Source organism: Palaemon carinicauda, chromosome 3 (genome assembly GCF_036898095.1).
Source record: "Palaemon carinicauda isolate YSFRI2023 chromosome 3, ASM3689809v2, whole genome shotgun sequence".
In the NCBI taxonomy this organism is placed as follows: domain Eukaryota; kingdom Metazoa; phylum Arthropoda; class Malacostraca; order Decapoda; family Palaemonidae; genus Palaemon; species Palaemon carinicauda.
The window spans coordinates 37,929,271-37,952,326 of NC_090727.1; the positions used below are offsets into that span (position 1 = coordinate 37,929,271).

The 23,056-nt window shown below is 32.8% G+C and overlaps 1 protein-coding gene and 1 long non-coding RNA gene across 2 annotated transcripts in view; one reads left to right on the forward strand and one right to left on the reverse strand.

The window, feature by feature from the left end:
* Positions 1-12,943: 12,943 nt before the first annotated feature.
* The window catches only part of LOC137637074 (uncharacterized), a 151,887-nt gene continuing 141,774 nt past the window's right edge, over positions 12,944-23,056 (forward strand). Inside the window, exon 1 of the long non-coding RNA XR_011043374.1 lies at positions 12,944-13,262. This is a non-coding gene — a long non-coding RNA (uncharacterized lncRNA). The remainder of the gene's footprint in view (positions 13,263-23,056) is intronic.
* Positions 13,523-23,056, reverse strand: part of LOC137638854 (uncharacterized) — a 34,590-nt gene continuing 25,056 nt past the window's right edge. Inside the window, exon 3 of the mRNA XM_068371266.1 lies at positions 13,523-13,602. Within this exon, the coding sequence (XP_068227367.1) occupies positions 13,523-13,602 (80 nt within the window). The remainder of the gene's footprint in view (positions 13,603-23,056) is intronic.

Genomic DNA, 23,056 nt, shown 5'->3' on the forward strand with positions numbered 1-23,056 from the left:
AAGAGTATATTGCTATAACCTTTGAAACCTTATTGTTATTTTTCAGTCTACCAATGTGGAAAAATTATGTCAAACTAATTTTCAAAATAATAACAATAAAGATCATACAATTAATCAATTTATGACCATTCACTCAACTATATCTAAAGTCATTGATGCTGCATATAAAATATTTCATTAATTATCCAATCAATTATTCATAACTGTATGGAAAGGAAGGACATATTATTTAATTACTGACGATGAACATACGGCAAAAGTTCAAACTTGCAGCAAATGTTTATATGTTGAACGGGCTGACATAAGTATTTTTATTGTTTATTTATGAAATTTATGTTTTGATGGTGTTACTGTTTTCAAAAGATTTCATTTTAATTTTTCAATATTTCACAGATCGCTTTTTTTATTTCCTTATTTCCTTTCCTCACCGGACTATTTTTCCCTGTTGGAGCCCTTGGGCTTATAGCGTTTTGTTTTTCCAACTAGGATTGTAGCTTAGCTAATGATAATAGCTAGTAATAATAATTATAACAAGAATAATAAAACTAACATAAATCTTTTAAAAGTTTATATATGAAATATCTGTTTTTATGTTGTTACTGTTTTTAAAATATTTTATTTTAATTGTTCATTATTTCTCAGATCGTTTCTTTATTTCCTTACCGGGCTAATTTCCCTATTGGAGTTCTTGGGGTTATAGCATCATGCTTTTCCAACTAGGGTTGTAGCTTGACTAGTAATAATAGCTAGTAGTAATAATAATAATAATAATAATAATAATAATAATAATAATAAAAAGGATAATACTACTACTACTACTATTACTACTAATAATAATAATAATCTTAATAAAACTGACATAAGTCTTTTTTATAGTTTATATATGAAATATCTGTTTGGATGTCGTTACTGTATCTAAAATATTATATTTTAATTGTTCATTATTTCTCAGATCGTTAATTTATTTCTTTATTTATTTTCCTCACTTGGATATTTTCCCTGTTGGAGCCCTTAGTTTATAGCATTTTTTTCCTCAATTATGCCTGTAGCATAGCTTGTAATATTAATAATAATAATAATAATAATAATAATAATAATAATAATAATAATAATATAAAATAATAATAATAACTGACATCAGTCTTTTTATATTTACATATGAAATATCTGTTTTGATGTTGTTACTGTTTTTAAAATATTTCATTTTAATTATTCATTATTTCTCAGTTCGTTAATTTATTTCCTTTTGTACCTTCCTCACTGGGCTATTTTTCCCTGTTGAAACAATTGGGTATATAGCATCTTGCTTTTCCAACTAGGGTTGTAGCTTAGCTTTTAACAACAACAACAATAATAATAATAATAATAATAATAATAATAATAATAATAATAACAACAACAATAATAATAATAATAATAATAATAATAACAACAACATCAATTCCGATCAAGAGTAGAAATGTATGATTGTTTACATAAACATACCCGATTGATATCCCTTTAATATTATCATCATCATCAAACATATTGATTATCAAAAAATTCCTCATCGCCGCTAATCAAAGAGATGATTCGTTGATTACTATAACTGTTTTCATCCCATCTTCAATATCTCTTTTTGAAAAACAAAGTTATGGATTTAATCAGGATGAGTCTTTTAGTATTAATAGATTACATTTTGATCGAATAACCTGTCGAATGGTATTTCTTAATTGGATTTATCGAGGAAAAAAGGTGAGGAAATATAAAGGTTAATTTCACGGTGATGATTTCGCTTTGATTTGATATCGGAGGGTAATGTCATCATGGCAGTTATTTGGTCTTGTTTCATGACTGAGAGAGAGAGAGAGAGAGAGAGAGAGAGAGAGAGAGAGAGAGAGAGAGAGAGAGAGATTATTATGGAAGTGGTGGATCTTTTGAAGATGGGTAATTTTCCATATATACTAGAATATTTACCTCCGCCAACGAAGTTGGAAGGAGGTTATGTTTTCGCCCCTGTTTGTGTCTTTGTAATTTGTGTGTGTTTTTAAACAGCTTCATCGCCACAATTTTGATCGTAGAGTAATGAAACTTCCAGGAATTTACTCGTCTATAAAAATCCGGAAATGGTTAAATTTTAGGTCAAGGTTACGGTCAAGCAAAATGTCCAATTCACGTATTCAGCCATAAGTTTAGACATCGTTGTCACAGAGACTTCAAACTTGGTTCATATTTATGTATGAAAATTCACTCCAATTATTACATGTTAAGGTCAAAGGTTAAGGTCAAAGTCGAGCAAAAGGTCGAAAAATAAGCTGCCGCGGCGGATGTCTGCGCTCTACTGAATGCCCCACTAGTTTAAATTATTATTCATTGGTCGTAATTATGATAAATCAATAAAATGGCATGTGCTTTACTATTCGTTTCTTCTATAAGAGTTAAATACGTGAAGGGTCATAATAATAAAAAAAATCCTTTACACTTTAGAATGGTGCAGTTAATAATGATGAGGATGATGATAATAATAATAATAATAATAATAATAATTATAATAACAATAATAGTAATAACAATAATAATAATAATGATAATATTTATGATTATACTAATAATAATACTAATAATAATAATACTAATAATAATAATAATAATAACAATAATAAGAATAATAATAATAATGATAATAATCTATTACCATACTAGTAATAGTAATAATAGTAGTACTCGATAGTGTTTTAATTAATACAGAAATAACAATGATGAGTTATGCAATAGAGTATTACTTAAACCCAAACTTCAACTGATATATAAAAATTTGTATCCCATAATCCTCTCTCTTATTCATAGTTTTGACTCTGGCCGTTGCTATCTGATCTATTTCCAAAAAGTCTTCCGTCTTTTAAATCCAGATTGACCTGTAATGCTATTGTTTCTTATCTCTCCCTCTCTCCCACACTGATAATGAAACAACCTGTTTAAGCTTGCCATTGCATTATTCACATTGTTGGAATGTTTGTGCTATTGTTGCCCTCAACCCTTTGTATATAAGCTCGTTATCTTGTTGAATAAACTCAATTAATATATATATATATATATATAATATATATAAAATACCATTACCGTCTATGAAACACGTATGGTACAAATCTATAGACCTATGTCACTTTTAGTTACAGCTTACGTTGATTTGTAATGTGCGTGCCGGAAAATTCCCATCTATATATATATATATATATATATATATATATATATATATATATATATATATTTGTAAAATAAAAAAAAACATATCTTAATGTACGTGCCGGAAAATTCGCTTCTATATATATATATATATATATATATATATATATATATATATATATATATATATATATATATATATATATATATATTTGTAGGAGGAAAAAATAATTTCTTAATGTGTATTCTTTTCCTGAAAGGCTTTTTCCTTTTTTTCCCCGAGATCCTATTCATACTGGTGTGAAGTTTAATATTCTTCCAATGACGATTTTTTTCTCTTTTTTTTGTGACGCAGTTCTGGTAGGCCCTGTAGCTTCCTCCGGTCTCCTTGGTGACCGCTGAGGTTGCAGCAGTAGGGGAGTCAGCATATGAAACTTCGTTGTGGTGGATAACGGGGGAGGGTGTCCTGTAACACCTTAGCAGTATTACGGGCTGCCATTAGGGCAATTTCCGCCTTCTCCCCAAAAAAGGCATTACTTATGAATCGTTGCTCGAACTTTGTTTACATAAAGTCCGAGATGCAAATTGGCGAGAATAGATAGACCGAGAAGAGAAAAATAGTTCAGAAGGTAAACATAAAACATAGGGAGGTCGGTGTGCCGCTCGCCATGCGAAAGTTAACACAGGTTATCTTTTATTTCAGCTTCGTTTGAAAGCAAATTTATGCCTACAAATGTTGATCAACTGGTATGGAAATGTGAGAACTCAAATATAAATACCTATATACTTATACTTATTATTATTATTATTATTATTATTATTATTATTATTATTATTATTGAGGGCCTTTGCGTCAATAGGCGTAGGAGGAAGTGATGATGATGATTATTATTATTATCATTATTATTATTACTTGCTAAGCTACAACATTAGTTAGAAAAGCAGGATGCTTATGCCCAGGGTCCCCAACAGGGAAAATAGCTCAGTAAGGGAAGGAAACAAGGAAAAATTAAATATTTTAAGAACAGCAACATCTAAATAAATATTTCAATATAAACTATAAAAACTTTAACAAAACGAGAAAGAGAAATCAAATAGAACAGTGTGCCCGATTGTACCCTCAAGCAAGAGAACTCTAATAGCTAAGCTACAACCCTAGTTGGAAAAGCTGGATGATATTAAGCCAAAGAGCTCCAACACACAAAAATAACCCGGGAAGGAAGGAAATTAAGGAAATAGATAAACTGCAAGAGAAGTAATGAACAATCAAAAAGAAATATTTTAAGGGAAGTAACGACATTATAATAAATCTTTATTATAAACAATATAAATATTCAGTCTTGCCAACCAACGTATTAATATCGTGACCTTTCAAAATGTGACGACATCCATAGGAACTAAGTCTTACAGATCGTTATATCAATCTTTGAATTCAATATATTTTTTTTTTTTAAGTGAAACCATAAAACCTAATGTGCCTGGAGAAGCTAAGTATTTGAATGATGTCAATCAAAGGATTGACTTAATAAGCATACGTATATAATTATACATTCATACCCAAGTCTACATGGCTGAGGACTATGAGGCGTGAAGTAGATGGTGAATGGAAAAGTATTGAATTAAAAGCTCAAGACAAAGGCGACTGGCGAAAGCTAATCGAAGCCCTTTGCGTCAGTAGGCGTAGGAAATGATGATGATGATGATGATGGCATATAAGTTTAGAATATATGATAAATATAAAATTGAAAGGTTTTTAAGTATCTAAATTTAAGTATTTTAAGTATTTTCTTCCAGTATTTATTGAGTTCAAAACAAAGCCTAGTAGGAGCAACATTTTCTAAACAATACGTTTATGTCAGCATATTTTCAATATGCGCCCAAGACTTCATAACCTTTTATGCAGTCCTAAATAATGCACACACACACTTACGCTCACTAGGAAATTCATTGTAATCGTCTATTCAAATAAACTAGTAAAAATAAGATCATTACAATTCTTTTCAAACCAGTATCATATTGCATGAACGTTTTTGGAAGTTTGTTTAAAAAAAATTAAAATTTAATCAAGAGCCTGCAGTGTACAGCTTTTCAAAGCAAATAGTATCCTAGGCTCTTTATAACTACCCAGAAATCTCTGAGACAATATTTCAGGGTTGTGGTGGCCTACTGGAAACGTACCTGCCTTGCGAGTTGCCAGACTGGGGTTCGAGTCCCAGCCAAGCTCGATATTTTCTTGTAGTGTCTACAAGCTAACCATCCTTGTGAGCTGTGGATGCGCGGGGGGGGGGGGGGGAAGCCTATAAGTCTACCTCCCTCCCTGATTCCAACTCTGATCATACATATATGTGTGATCATCCTAAGATGTTTGCAATCCTAAGATATTTTCAATCCTAATATGTTTCCAATAATAAGATGTTTCCAATCCTAAGATATCTCCAATAATGAGATGTTTCCAATCAAATATTTCCAATCCTAAGGCATTTCATATCCTATAATGTTTCCAGTCCTATAATGTTCCCAATCCTAAGATGTTCCCAGTCCTATAATGTTCCCAGTCCTAAGATGTTTCCAGTCCTATAATGTTTCCAATCCTAAAATGTTTATAATCCTCTTATATTTCTAATCCTTAGATGTTTCAGATCACAAGACATTTCCAATCCTAAGATATTTCCAATTGGAAAGGGTGAAATAGTCTTCCTTCTTCAAGTTTTCTCAGTATAGAATAGTGCCAGCTATAATGAGCTACAATAAAAGTAATACTTTAGTTATTCAAACTATTACTTGTATGTTATTAGTATCATGCATGGGAAAACAACAAAACATTTAAACATTGAAATAACCATTTAGATGAATATTAATATATAACAAAGAATTTATATCGATAAGAAACAGCAAACAAATAGATACAAGTTTGATTAAAATAATTAAAAAATACTTATTTCTCCTCTTATATTTATCAACTCATAATTTACCTAAAATTATAATGAAGCTGAGAGCAACACTTAGGATTACCTAGAAAAACAGAGGACAGCACTTATACACGCATATATATATATATATATATACATACATATATATATATATATATATATATATATATATATATATATATATATATATATATATATATATATATATACACAAACAATAATAAAACAACAAATACAGTCTAGTTTGGTAAGTTTTCATCACCACGCTGGTCAGTGGGGATTGGTGATGGGAGATTTTCGTCTGATGGCTCACAGAAAACCAATCTAGTATGGGTAGCCCTGACTAGTACAGCTTTGGTGATCATGGTGACACATACCATATATATAACAAGCCCATGGATTCCAACTAGGAATTCCTCATCATATCACGGAAACAATATATATATATATATATATATATATATATATATATATATATATATATATATATATAACTACAATAATTAGTCTATTGCTGTTTTTAGGTCATTATATGATGAATTTAGAATTATAATAAGGAATTTTCCCATTTTTGTCCTGAACTGGCGTAACATTGAGGACAAAACTCTCAATCTTGGTCGGGGGAAAAAGTCTAGCCTTAATGGTAGGGATGGGTTGGGTTAGAGTTACGTGGGTGGGGTGGGGGGTGGGGGGTGTGGGGTATTCGAGCGCCCTGCACCTTGTGCTAAGGCCGTAAGAGGGGGGGGGGGGTGGGGGGGGGGGGGTTGGAGTTGTGGTTGGTGTTGGACAGTTGCCGGCAGAAGAACAAAGCGCAACTGATTTTTCCCTGTGTAATACAAAAACATAGCCCTTAAGGTATACGTGCTTATAGCATCTCGCCTTTCCAACTAGGGTTGTAGCTTAGCTAATAATAATAATAATAATAATAATAATAATAATAATAATAATAAACAGATCTCTCCTTTTAAAAAACATTAATAATTTAGATACCTCGATGGAAGATTGTTGCACTTATTATTATTAGGTTTTCCTTCCACCGCAAGACGCGGGGAATTTATTATTATTATTAATAGCTAAGCTACAATCCTAGTTGGAAAAAGCAGGATGCTTTACCCCTAAGGGCACCGACAGAGAAAACAGCCCAGTGAGGATAGGAAACAAGGGAAAAAATAAGCTACAAGATAAGTAACGAACAATTTAAATGGAGTATTTTAAGAACAGTCACACCATTAAAATTGATCTTTCATATATGAACAATAAAAACTTTACACGAATTACGTACAATTAGTTATTTGCGGTTTATTTCTAATATCTCCGTTATTACTGAATATGTTTACTTCAAATATATTGCAAGTTTAGGGCAGAAGCTTTCTATATGAAATGAACAATATATAGATTGTATTATTACCTTATCTGTATTTTTATTCTAGATTTTCCTTTATAATCAGAAATTTGGTCTATTTTCTATAAAATATTGCTTTATCAATTTACGTAAAATCAAAGCTAACTTATTCCAAATTTACTTGTCATTCAGTTGAAAGCAAAAGCAGATGGCTATACATTTTTAGAGTTTATAAAACTGTATGTATGTAAAATATGCCTTCTTCCTTTACACAACATAAACAAACATTGTTTACATATATATATATATATATATATATATATATATATATATATATATATATATATATATAGATAGGTATATATATATATATATATATATATATATATATATATATATATATATATATATATGTGTGTGTGTGTGTGTGTGTGTGTGTGTGTGTGTGTGTTACGCAAAATGTGGATAATTGTCAAATGTGTACATTTGGCAATTAAGTTTGCCTATTGTGTACAATTTGGAGAGCTTGGTGCCTGCAAATTGTACACAATAGGTAAAATTAATTGCAAAATGTACACATTTGGCAATTATCATCATTTTGCGTAACATATATATAGATATATATATATATATATATATATATATATATATATATATATATATATATATATATATATATATATATCCATCCATATACCAAAGGCACTTCCCCCAATTTTGGGGGGTAGCCGACAACAAGAAGAAACAAAACAAAAAGGGGACCTCTACTCTCTACGTTCCTCCAGCCTAACCAGGGACTCAGCCGAGTTCAGCTGGTACTGCTAGGGTGCCACAGCCCAACCTCCCACATTTCCACCACAGATGAAGCTTCATACTGCTGAGTCCCCTACTGCTGCTACCTCCGCGGTCATCTAAGGCACCGGAGGAAGCAGCAGGGCCTACCGGAACTGCGTCACAATCGCTCGCCATTCATTCCTATTTCTAGCACGCTCTCTTGCCTCTCTCACATCTATCCTCCTATCACCCAGAGCTTTCTTCACACCATCCATCCACCCAAACCTTGGCCTTCCTCTTGTACTTCTCCCATCAACTCTTGCATTCATCACCTTCTTTAGCAGACAGCCATTTTCCATTCTCTCAACATGGCCAAACCACCTCAACACATTCATATCCACTCTAGCCGCTAACTCATTTCTTACACCCGTTCTCACCCTCACCACTTCGTTCCTAACCCTATCTACTCGAGATACACCAGCCATACTCCTCAGACACTTCATCTCAAACACATTCAATTTCTGTCTCTCCATCACTTTCATTCCCCACAACTCCGATCCATACATCACAGTTGGTACAATCACTTTCTCATATAGAACTCTCTTTACATTCATGCCCAATCCTCTATTTTTTACTACTCCTTTAACTGCCCCCAACACTTTGCAACCTTCATTCACTCTCTGACGTACATCTGCTTCCACTCCACCATTTGCTGCAATAACAGACCCCAAGTACTTAAACTGATCCACCTCCTCAAGTAACTCTCCATTCAACATGACATTCAACCTTGCACCACCTTCCCTTCTCGTACATCTCATAACCTTACTCTTACCCACATTAACTCTCAACTTCCTTCTCTCACACACCCTTCCAAATTCTGTCACTAGTCGGTCAAGCTTCTCTTCTGTGTCTGCTACCAGTACAGTATCATCCGCAAACAACAACTGATTTACCTCCCATTCATGATCATTCTCGCCTACCAGTTTTAATCCTCGTCCAAGCACTCTAGCATTCACCTCTCTCACCACTCCATCAACATACAAGTTAAACAACCACGGCGACATCACACATCCCTGTCTCAGCCCCACTCTCACCGGAAACCAATCGCTCACCTCATTTCCTATTCTAACACATGCTTTACTACCTGTGTAGAAACTTTTCACTGCTTGCAACAACCTTCCACCAACTCCATATAACCTCATCACATTCCACATTGCTTCCCTATCAACTCTATCATATGCTTTCTCCAGATCCATAAACGCAACATACACCTCCTTACCTTTTGCTAAATATTTCTCGCATATCTGCCTAACTGTAAAAATCTGATTCATACAACCCCTACCTCTTCTAAAACCACCCTGTACTTCCAAGATTGCATTCTCTGTTTTATCCTTAATCCTATTAATCAGTATTCTACCATACACTTTTCCAACTACACTCAACAAACTAATACCTCTTGAATTACAACACTCATGCACATCTCCCTTACCCTTATATAGTGGTACAATACATGCACAGACCCAATCTACTGGTACCATTGACAACACAAAACACACATTAAACAATCTCACCAACCATTCAAGTACAGTCACACCCCCTTCCTTCAACATCTCAGCTTTCACACCATCCATACCCGATGCTTTTCCTACTCTCGTTTCATCTAGTGCTCTCCTCACTTCCTCTATTGTAATCTCTCTCTCATTCTCATCTCCCATCACTGGCACCTCAACACCTGGAACCGCAATTATATCTGCCTCCCTATCATCCTCAACATTCAGCAAACTTTCAAAATATTCCGCCCACCTTTTCCTTGCCTCCTCTCCTTTTAACAACCTTCCATTTCCATCTTTCACTGTCTCTTCAATTCTTGCGCCGGCCTTCCTTACTCTCTTCACTTCTTTCCAAAACTCCTTCTTATATATATATATATATATATAGGAACATGAGTTCATGCACAAGTTCATTTGTATATCTACCTATGATACAATATACTAAACAAAACAAAGGATAAATATATATACTCGATAAGTGTATAAAGTAAAGTAAAGAGAAAAGACCTTTTAGAAGGGTACTCACTCTTAGCTCTTCTTATGCCAGCAAGCAAAGTATGCACCGCAAGGTTCAACAATACATTTTTGGCATTCCCAAACAGTGTAGGCCTATTCTTCATTTATTTATCCAGCGATACACATTCTCAGGTGATCTTCGATCAATATATGCAACGTATGAACATCAATGATTGGTTTGATATTATAAAGTGTATCATAATCTGGAGAGTCTTTGACAGGCATTCCGTCATTATCCGCCAAGTACAAAACTTTCAAGATAAGTTTAAAGCTGTCTCGTTTAAAATGTTCTCGAAGACAAGTTTGAGAAAGTTGTTTATGGTAAGTGACCCAGTAATCATTTATGGCAATCTTATAATGTCTATATTGAGAGCTATGCCAATAAATGCTCTTATTTCTCTGATGTTAATGTGTCCATCTGTAATCCAATTATCAACGGCTGATTGTGGATGGCACTACAAATACTCCTTATTATTAGATACAAATGTATCACTGTACCTATTTATTTAATTTAGTCTTCTGTATGGAATAATGCATCACCATCATCTCCTCCTACGTCTATTGACGTAAAGGGCCTCGGTTAGATTTCGCCAGTCGCCTCTATCTTAAGCTTTTAAATTAACACTTCTCCACACACCATCTATTTCACGCTTCATAGTCCTCAGGAAAAATTAAAATTGAAATAAGCACGGAACAGGCGTTGGTTTATGGTTAATGCATAAGTCCTGGGGTGGCACTAAAAGACACTGGAATATAGTCACCGTCCTTACCAATGAGGCACACCCACACGTGCAATAGTTTTACTTTCTTATGATCCGTCACATTTATCACTGTCATTTTCCGTTTCACTAACACTATCATCTGAATTTGAAACTTCATCATCACTTTTTTCATAAAATGAAATGTCAATAGTTTCGTTTGACACCGTAAGGGACGTCATAACTTTCAATCTAAAATAAGGTTACAATATTTTGCAACTAATTTACTGACATGCGATACATTTACACAACTTATTTCTCGTATTATTTTAATCTTCTCTATATTACGTTGTTATCCAGCATCAGTGCGTAATACGAAAAATATCTACTATAAAAATTATCTCGAAACCAACGATGACATATCAGTTTGCATTAAAAAATATTTTTTTGCTACGATTTCACTTATACGAATTATGTATCTTGTATTACACGTAAGTCGTATTACCACATAAATCTTATAATATCAATCTATGACATCTTTATCACATATTAATCAGTAATAATCACAGAAATAATGATAAAGTTAACAGTTATCGAGAGCCGGTCACCGAACACTCAAAATCAACGTCAAGACTGAACTTTACCCGGGAAATCTTAGTTTTCATAAACTTTTTAACCAACCAAGTAACGAGATGATGATGACGTCATTGTGATGTCATTATGATGTAATACCATTTAGCCAATGACACTGAAGAATTGTTACGTCATCAGATAGCAAGATGCAGGCGCAGGAAACCGGTTTCCGGTTGGCTCTAAAGTATTGGCTCGCTTTTTAAATCGGTCAACTAAAGTAGCGCCAGAAAAGTAGTTCTTCGTCTTTAAGGTTCAAAATTAATAATAATCTGCGACATTGTTAATCATAAATCGAATAGATAAAAGAATGTTAAATCATCATAGTTAGATTTTCCTTTAATAATAATCTCTCTCTCTCTCTCTCTCTCTCTCTCTCTCTCTCTCTCTCTCTCTCTCTCTCTTCTTCTTCTTCTTCTTCTCTAACGTGGTGTTTAAGCTGATGGAAGTAAATGTGAAACACCGTCCCAAACTACCGGCCGACCACAACAAACAACCTATTGAAATCATAACAGTTGTTCATCTGAGGTTGGGGTTAAGAGTTCCCCGTTCATAACTTCTTTATCTCAAGTTTAGTTGTGTTTGTGCGTTTGCACTGTGAGGTTCACAGGAATAGGTTGAGTGCTTTTACATTCCCCTCATTCACCGGTTAATAATGATTTCGTCTGGTTGATAATTATCAGCGATCGTGTTTGACTTAAGATCGTTTTGAAGAAGCTTCCAATTAATTGTGTTATATTATCCGAGGTTAATTTACGTTGATTTAGCGTAATTTGCTTTACATTCCTCCCGTAAACCGGTTGATTCAATTGGTTTTGTGTGGTTGATCATTTTCAGTGACCCTGTTGAAGTAACAGCTTCCTATTTTCATCATAACATGAAATTATAATTTACGTTGTTATTGTGTTCACAATTAGCTTTAGTCATCCGTGTATTCATTTTGTAGGCCTAGTGGTGATTAATGTGTCGTAATTTGTTTTTGAGTAATTATGGTTTCTATTAGGTGAATAGCTTTCAACGACGCATTATTAAGTGTTTGAAGAAGCTTCGTAATGCTTACGTATTTTTATTTTAATTATCGTTGATATAACGTTCTTGATTACACTGTCATTATCATTTTACATGCTCGTATAGGCCTAGTCCGTGTAGTGGTAATCTGTTTATGGTGCAGTCTGTTGAATTCAATCATTTTTTTGGTAATACGAATGTTACGATTAATTAATTGAGTATTTAATCCGGTTTTATGGTAACTAACTTTTAATCTATCATCCGGAAGAAAGGAAGAGAACTAACGTAAAATATGAAAAAAAGGCGATTTCCCTCCGTTTATGGTTGGTCACTATTCTTGCTAATCAATCCGTTCAATGCAATTCGTTAATGTTTCCGTATTTCGTTTAGTCTATTCATATTAGCAAACGTTATAATCCCCTTTCCATATTATATTCACTCATATGATTAAGTAATTTCTATATTTATCAGTATCCAATTGTCATTGTGTGGAGCGAAAAATCGTGATGTGTTTTTAAATACAGCGAAATCCAAAGCAAGAGGCAGTGTTTCGACCATGTGTTGGCGGCCATGGAATCTATAACGAACGAACAAACAAACTGAAAATGCTCAGGACATGGCACCATAGGGGAGACAGAAGCTCTACTGAAAGGTTAGTGACATAATGTGACTAGTTTTTGTTAATGGACTGATATATTGTCATTAGTTGGCGACTGTTATTTACAGCGTATCTTTCAAGGGTGATGTTAATTACGATAAAATGGTCATGTACTTATGAATGTGGAGACAATAGACACATATACACACATCATCATCATCCATCCGTTACTTGTCCACTGTTGAACAAAAGCCTTGTTCACTTGCGTTTGTCTACTGTATTTCTGTGCTAATGTATTCCCTCATATTTTCCTATTACGTCAATCTATCGTCTTCACTTCCTTCAGCTGCAATCTCTAGGTACCCATTCAGTATTCTTGATGTCCGTATACTATCTGTCATTCGTGGTAAAAGTCCTGCCAATGTTCATTTCTTTTTCATACATGTTGTCTTCTACTTTAGTTTTCAGTCGTATCCATGTATGCTCTCTCTCTCTCTCTCTCTCTCTCTCTCTCTCTCTCTCTCTCTCTCTCTCTCTCTCTCATATATATATATATATATATATATATATATATATATATATATATATATATATATATATATATATATATATATATATAGCCGCTTTTAGTACACTGCATGACGAATGCCTCAAACATGATAAATCATGTCTGGGGTTTGGCCATTTCCATCACCACACTAGCCACTGTTGATTGGTGGGAGATTTTCACATGATCGCTAACAGCAAACCAACCTAGTATATATAGCTTTGCTGATCATGGCTATACTCAAACCCTTTTACTACGCTCTCTACAATATCTTTTAGTCATTGTATCATGTGTATTCTAAGGCATTCACTATTTCCCACCGCATATTGCTCGTTTATTGATAAATCCACATTATCGAAACACTCAGAAAAGTCTTGATTTTCCTCTTGCAAGCCTTAATAGCTTTAGTCTTTTGGACGTCTAGTTGGAGCTTATTGTATAGTGGGTGATTACACACACACACACACACACACATATATATATATATATATATATATATATATATATATACTGTATATATATATATATATATATATATATATATATATATATATATATATATACTGTATATATATATATATATATATATATATATATATATATATATATATATATATATATATATATATATATACATGTACAGTGGGGTTAATATTCATTTCTGAGTGGGGATACTGTAACGTGGTGAAAGGGTTTGTGCAATTCCTTGATCAGTAAAACTGTACTAGTCAGGGCCATTCATACTAGTTTGGTTTGATGTGAGCGATCAGACTAAGGTCTCCCACCATCATCAATTCGCAGCGACCAGTTTGAAAATGGCCAAACGCAAGACATGACAAAGGACATGTCTGAGGCCCTTCCTTGTATATAATCGATTAGAAACGGCTGCATTTGTAGTTGTTTTATTATTATATAACGAAACTGGGAATCACTAAAACGAGAGCTGTTTGGTTTTGCATTTTGTCAGTATGCTGAGAGGGAGCCGGGGCATAATTACTTACGTAGGCCTACTGATCAATTCATTTGTTAACACCATTCCATTGTTCAAGTTCATTGTTTACAGTTAGGAGACTGAGTTACTGCACATGCGTTGTTTGCATTCGCTTTTGCCTAGCTGTTCTGTTCTTTATATGGCGTGATCATTACCTCTTTATTAATGAACTAATTAAGAGCTTCCAAATATACTAAAGATTACGGATGTTGTTTTTCAATAGCCATTTTTTTTCATCAATGCTTCAGTTCCAAACTTGCAGCACTAATAGGCCTACAGTCCGAACAAGACTCCCGGGAGGAGTTCATTGTATTTCGAAATTTAATGTAAACTCGTCAATTTCGATATTTGATTATGCCGAGAACGCTGTCAGTTTAGTATTTCGCTCTTGTTCATCTCAAAGATAAAAATACTCCTGACATAGTTACTCGCAGCTTATCCTTTCACTGCTTGGCGGGACAGATTGCCATCGAAGCGAGCCTCGGTGGAGCGAAATCTATCTGAAGGACACAATATGAAACTACGTTTACTATGAAATCTATTTTAGGCCACTCCAAGAACAATATATTTTTTTTTAACTGGACACCTTGTGTTTTTAAATATTGCTGGCCATTATTATTATTGCAAATGACGGGTTGTTTATTCACCTTCAACCCGGGAAACTGGGATCTCCCAGAATTGCTACTATAAGGGGGAATGGGAAAACTCATGAATGGGTAGGTTGCCACAATGTTAATATAAAAAATAGAAAAAATGGATAAAGCACAAGAAAGCAAGTAGGAGCTTACATTCAAATATGAAAGTGAAACAACGCCTGCGGTACCACTTTCAAGCACCGTTTTTTCTCTAGTACCGTTTTCTCCCGAGTACTGTTTTCTTTATCTTTAATATGAACATGGTCTGATCACACGACTCATGATTTGCTGTCCCTCTAACGGTTTTGGTTAGAAATTAAAGTATTATATAATTACCATATATTGTGTGTGCTTATGCACGCTCTTTCGTATGTACAGTACATTATTATTATTATTATTATTATTATTATTATTATCTAAGCTACAACCCCAGTTGGTAAAACAGAATGTTTAGAGCCAATAGGGCGCCAGCAGGGTAAGGAAAGGAAATGAATAACCTATGAAAAAGTATTGAATAACGATTATGAAGTATCTTGACGTTTATATGCATATTATTATTATTATTATTATTATTATTATTACTACTATCCAAGCTACAACCCTAGTTGGAAAAGCAATATGCTATAAGCCCAGGGGCTCCAACAGGGAAAAATAGCACAATGAGGAAAGGAAATAAATGAATGAAGAGAACAAATTAACAATAAATCATTCTAAAAAAAGTAACAACGTCAAAACAGACATGTCATATAAAAACTATTAACAACATCAAAAACAAATATGTCATAAATAAACTATAAAAAGACTCATGTCCGCCTGGTCAACAAAAAAGCATTTGCTCCAACTTTGAACTTTTGAAGTTCTACTGATTCAACCACCCGATTAGGAAGATCATTCCACAACTTGGTAACAGCTGGAATAAAACTTCTAGAGTACTGCGTAGTATTGAGCCTCATGATGGAAAAGGCCTGGCTCTTAGAATTAACTGCCTGCCTAGTATTACGAACAGGATAAAATTGTCCAGGGAGATCTGACTGTAAAGGATGGTCAGAGTTATGAAAAATCTTATGCAACATGCATAATGAACTAATTGAACGACGGTGCCAGAGATTAATATCTAGATCAGGAATAAGAAATTTAATAGACCGTAAGTTTCTGTCCAACAAATTAAGATGAGAATCAGCAGCTGAAGACCAGACAGGAGAACAATACTCAAAACAAGGTAGAATGAAAGAATTAAAACACTTCTTCAGAATAGCTTGATCACCGAAAATCTTGAAAGACTTTCTCAATAAGCCTATTTTTTGTGCAATTGAAGAAAAGACAGACCTTATATGTTTCTCAAAAGTAAATTTACTGTCGAGAATCACACCTAAAATTTTGAAAGAGTCATACATATTTAAAGAGACATTATCAATACTGAGATCCGGATGTTGAGGAGCCACCGTCCTTGACCTACTTACAATCATACTTTGAGTTTTGTTAGGATTCAACTTCATACCCCATAATTTGCACCATGCACTAATTCTAGCTAGATCTCTATTAGGGGATTCAGCAACTCCAGATCTACATTTAGGAGATGGAATTGATGCAAAGAGAGTAGCATCATCTGCATATGCAACAAACTTGTTTTCTAGGCCAAACCACATGTCATGTGTATATAGTATGAAAAGTGATGGGCCAAGATCACTACCCTGTGGAACACTAGATATCACATTCCTATACTCACTATGGTGCCCATCAACAACAATTCTTTGAGATCAATTACTTAAAAAATCAATAATAATGCTAAGAAACAACCCACCCACTCCCAACTGTTTGAGTTTGAAAACAAGGGCCTCATGATTAACACGGTCAAAGGCATCACTAAAATCAAGGCCAATCAATTCCTGACCACAATCAATGGATTTCTGTACAGCATTGGAGATTGTAGGATGTCATAGATAAACTATAGAGACTTCTCAGCCCGTTGAACATAAAAACATCCGCTGCATGTTTGATCGGTATGTGTTGAATAAACAACTTAATTTGTTTGTGACTGTTTAGAGGTATATTCAATCTTATTTTCATAGTTATGTTGATATTAACTATGTAATTGACAGTAACTTACAATTTGAAGTTTGGGTATGGTGCCGGCTGTATGTTTCTGCTTTAGTTAATATAAGTTGGTTAAATACTGTATAATTTAATAATAATTTCCTTTAGTGTATTGCATAAATTGTCATAATGTAGATAATTATTTTGGTGAATTTGGGACGACAAGATTTGAAAGGACTTAAACATTACTGGTTCCAAAATATTATCACTTGTATTTATCTTAATGTTACTGTTCTTTACATATTTTAATTTTCCTTGTTTCCTTTCCTGACTGGGCTATTTTCCCTGTTGGAGCCCCTAGGCTTATAGCATCGTGCAAGTAATAATAATAATAATAATCCACGTAACCTCGTATGTTCTCTGTTTTATAAGTGAATAGGTTTTTATTGAGAAATCCACTTTATTTTGTAAGTATTACGTAAAGAAATTATTATTATTATTATTATTTTTTTCTAAGTATCTACCAAACTTCCATTAGGAATCCAGACCTAATGAGATCATTTGAGCGGAAGAAATTAATTCCTGGAAGCTCCAATATTTTGGCAATTTTTTTAGTATGAACAATGAAAAGTTGCCCGTTTTTTCCGATGATTATGAATAATGAAAAGTTGATCGTTTCCTAACGTTCATTTCACTGTTGAATAAGGGTAATGAAAAAGAAAATGTTTTTTTTTTTCTCAACGGATTAGACACCGGGACAAAAGCGCAAATCTACATAGTAGATCATTTAAAAAACCGTTATATTCAATAACTCGGTTGAAATGGTGTGAAGTGGTGATCTGCCTTTGTACAAAGGCAGGGTAACATATTATTATTATTATTATTATTATTATTATTATTATTATTATTACTTGCTAGCTACAACCCTAGTTGGAAAAGCAGGATATGCTGTAGGCCCAGAGGCTCCAACACTCCAACAGGGAAAGTAACCGAGTGAGGGAAGGTAAAAAAGGAAATATATAATATTTTAAGAACAGTAACACCATTGAAATAAATATTTCCTGTATACGCTATAAAAACTTTAGCTAAACAAGAAGAGAAATAAGGTAGAATAGTGAGCTTGTTATCAACTATTAGATTAAAATAATATTCTTTCAACTACAATGTCATTCGATTTAGGTTGTGAAAATACCACTTATAGCTTTCATTTTAGATGCACGATGACAAGATTGTTCTATTTTTTGTTATCAGCGGTTAGTTAACACCCCTCATTTATTTTGTCTTTGATATTACTTCGGTTGCAAAGGCTTAACATTAGATAATTCAGTTGAATTATATGCTCATAGCAGTAGATCCGTTTCTCTGTGCAGTATCTTCCCAGTTTAGTCTGGTCGAAATGCGGGGTTGTGTGGTGGCCTGCTGGTAACGTCCTTGCCTGGTTATCGCCAGACTGGTTAGTGCCTTTGTTCTCTGCAACCTCATCATCCTTGTGAGCTACTGGTGGCATGTTTGGGGAGCCTATAGGTCTATCTGCTGAGTCATCAGCAACCATTGTCTGGCCCTCCTTAGTCCTAGCTTGCATATATGGTCAGTCTGTAGGGCATTGTCCTGCTTGAAATGGCAATGTCACTGTCCCTTACCTCTGTCATTCATAAATAACCTTTTAACAAACACTTCTGTTTGGGTGTCAAACGTACCTCCATAGCCTATGTGCAATATTCATTTAAAATATGTATTCAGTTACAAGTGTTATTAGCCTTTATGTGTCTTATTATTAAATACTCACATAGTCCTATTCAAAATGATAATCGCCTGTGTTTATTATTTAAACGTTAACAAAACTTTTTCTTTTCTTTTTTCTTTTTTTTTTTTTTAATATTGGCAGCCTTGATTCATTTTTGTGTGGTGGTCTTTGTCTTTCTCTTATCTATGAGTATATTCTGAGGTAGAAACTTCACATTTGTTATAAAAAATAATTTCAGAGCTTTGCTAGGTTGTCAAACCCTTAAAAGGCGTCTACTTAATTTTGAAGCGACTATGTCACTCGCTAGGCTTAGTTTCAATATGACAACCTTTTATATTCTCACAACAGACGTGAGTTTTGTGATACATTATTATAGAATTAGGCCAGAGTGAGGTGATCCCTCGTGTTTCAATTGACCAACAATGCCGTTCAATAATTTATGAATTTTCTGTGATGTTTATTTCCTTTTTTACTGTTCAATTCTTTACGATATGATCTAAGCCATTTTACCTTTCAAAAAGCTATCTTTTATCTCATGAGTAATATATTGCTAAGCCTGGATCTAAATCGTTTGAATACTTCATAATTTAGAAAATGGATTTGACAAATTCGCTAAATAATTTTCCCTTTAAATTCGATTGACTGTCCATGACACAACAATATACTGAATATGCAGTGGTAGATCGAAATGTTTTAACAACTTTAAATGTGAACATCGAAAGTGGCTGGTAATATTAAGCAGGGATAGACATGGTATTTTTTTAAAACTTGTAGATATGTGACAATTAAACTAGGGTTTTTTTTTTTCATTGAGATGTCTTGTGATATCGATAGTCTGTTTGGTATTAAAAACTCAATTGGATGTAGTATCATAGCTGTTATATTTTGTTATATTTGTCAACTATGTATATAGTGAGACTATAGACGTTATTGTTCAAAGACATTATGAAAAATCACGTTCTATCATTTCTGTTAACGTTTGAACACGTGACTGGCCGGTAGAGCACTCAACAGTCGTCCCACACTTGATAGGACCACGGTCTAAGGCCACGATCTAGATACGTGGATACTTCCCGTAATGTCCACCACCATGCAAGGCCATGTAAAACGTCACGAGTATTTAATGAAAAATCTGGACACTCTATAATGTATGTATATATACACTTTCCAAATACGTAAGCATTTTGTATATATGTATATATATATATATATATATATATATATATATATATATGTATGTATATATATATATATATATACAAATATATATATACTGTACATATATATATATATATATATATATATATATATATATATATATATATATATATATATCTCATCATCATCATCATTTCATATGCCTATTGACGCAAAAGGCCTCAGTTAGATTTCGCCAGTCGTCTCTATCTTGAGCTTATCAATACTTCTCCATTCATCATCTTCTACTTTACTCTTCATAATCCTCAGCCATGTAGACCTGGGTCTTCCAACTCTTCTAGTGCTTTGTGGATCCCAGTTAAATGTTTGGTGAACTAATCTATGTTGGGGAGTGCGAAGAGCATGCGCAAACCATCTCCATCTGCCCCTCATCTTGATCTCATCCACATATGGCACTCGAATAATCTCTCTCATAGTTTCATTTCTAATCCTGTCCTGCCATTTAACTTTCAATATTCTTCTCTGGGGCTTTAGTTTCAAACCTTATAGTTTATAGGACTATATATATATATATATATATATATATATATATATATATCTATATATATATATATATTTATATCTCTATATCTATATATATATGTATACACAATTATATACATAGACCTATATACATTCATAAGCTATATCTATCTATCTATCTACATATATATATATATATATATATATATATATATATATTAGGAATAAACACAAGAACACGGAATATATATATATATACATATATATATACATATATATATATATATATATATATATATATATATATATATATATATATATAATGAGCAAAGAAAACTCAGGGTCGTGGACTGAAAGAGAAAGGCCATAAACAGACACAAGGGGAAGGACATGCCCGAGGCCCTTGTTCTGCAGTGGACTAGTAACGACTGATGATGTTGATGATAATATATATACATATACATACATACATACATATATATATATATATATATATACAGGTAATATATATATATATATATATATATATTATCTTTATATATATACAGTATATATATGTATGTATGTATGTATGTATGTATATGTATATTTATATATATTATCACCATCATCATCAGTCGTTACTAGTCCACTGCAGAACAAGGGCCTCGGGCATGTCCTTCCCCTTGTGTTTGTTTATGGTCTTTCTGTTTCAGTCCACGACCCTGTATGTATGTATATTTATATAAATATATATATATATATATATATATTTATATAAATATATATATATATATATATATATATATATATTATAATTGTATATCAAAGAGATTAACTTTCATTATTTATCAATAAAGAGACTGATAGTCCACCTCCGTCTCCTATAGACTTTCAAAACTAATACTAACATCGTCTACTATATTGACTAACACCTGCCATATGTTCCACATAACTTTACTGTCCTGTATAGTACATAAATGTCATGATCTTAACAGACAATGTCCTGTATAGTACATAAATGTAATGATCTTAACAGACAATGTCCTGTATAGTACATAAATGTAATGATCTTAACAGACAAATAAACACTCCCTAATGCACTCTGCCTCGAGACCTCATCAAATAGAATCTAATATCTCAAGATATGTATCATGGAAAATATGATTTTCTTGAGAAATGTTTCAGGGATTTTCCCCCTGGCGGAGACTGTCCAAACCAGAACTCCTAAGAGGTGTGCGGTGCCGAATGTTAAGTGCAATTTTGTGCCTGACATTTCTCGCCTACTCGAAGACTTGCCAGAATTTTAGCGAGTGGTTACTACGTTTTTGGTAACTGTTATTATTATTATTATTATTATTATTATTATTATTATTATTATTATTATTATTATTATTATTATTATTATTATTGTTGTTGTTGTTGTTGGTGTTATTATCATTATTATATATATATATATATATATATATATATATAATCATTATACAGCACGTTTCATGCTTATAGATATTTAATAACTACAAAACGTAAAAGAGGAAATGTTTCAGTTTACTATTTTGTGGTTATTTTGAACATATAATAACAACCCCATATTCATTGATGCATTAATTTGGATTATTGCAAGTAAGTAATATATTAAAGAGTAAGTTATTTTCAATATAATTGAAATGAATAAGTTCTTCCTTTCTATAGTTTGTGACAGAGATTATATATATATATATATATAAAAAAGCAAATTGACTTCTATTTTGTCTACGAAATGATGTAATAGATAACATAATTTTCCTCTGTGTCAAAGGAAATTAAATGATCCATTATCCTGAATTTCATTTATCGTTTTGAAAATGTGTTTATTTACCCGGGAGGAAATAATTATATTTGATAATTACACACCCGGTTAATGAAAGTTTATTGAAATTTTATAATTAAATAATTATGAAAATTACCAACACATTAGCGTAAAATAGTCCTAAATAGAGTTATCTATAGGATAAAGTAATACATTATTTTCCTCTGAATTATGCTTTTTAAAATTTCATTGCAAATTATTATTATTATTATTATTATTATTATTATTATTATTATTAGCTAAGCTACAACCCAAATTGTAAAAGCAGGATGCTATAAGCTCAAGGGCTCCAACAAGGAAAATAACCAAATAAGGAAAGGCAGCAAGGAAATAAATAAACTACAAGAGACTTGATGAAAAATTAAAGTAAAATATTTTAAGAACAGTAA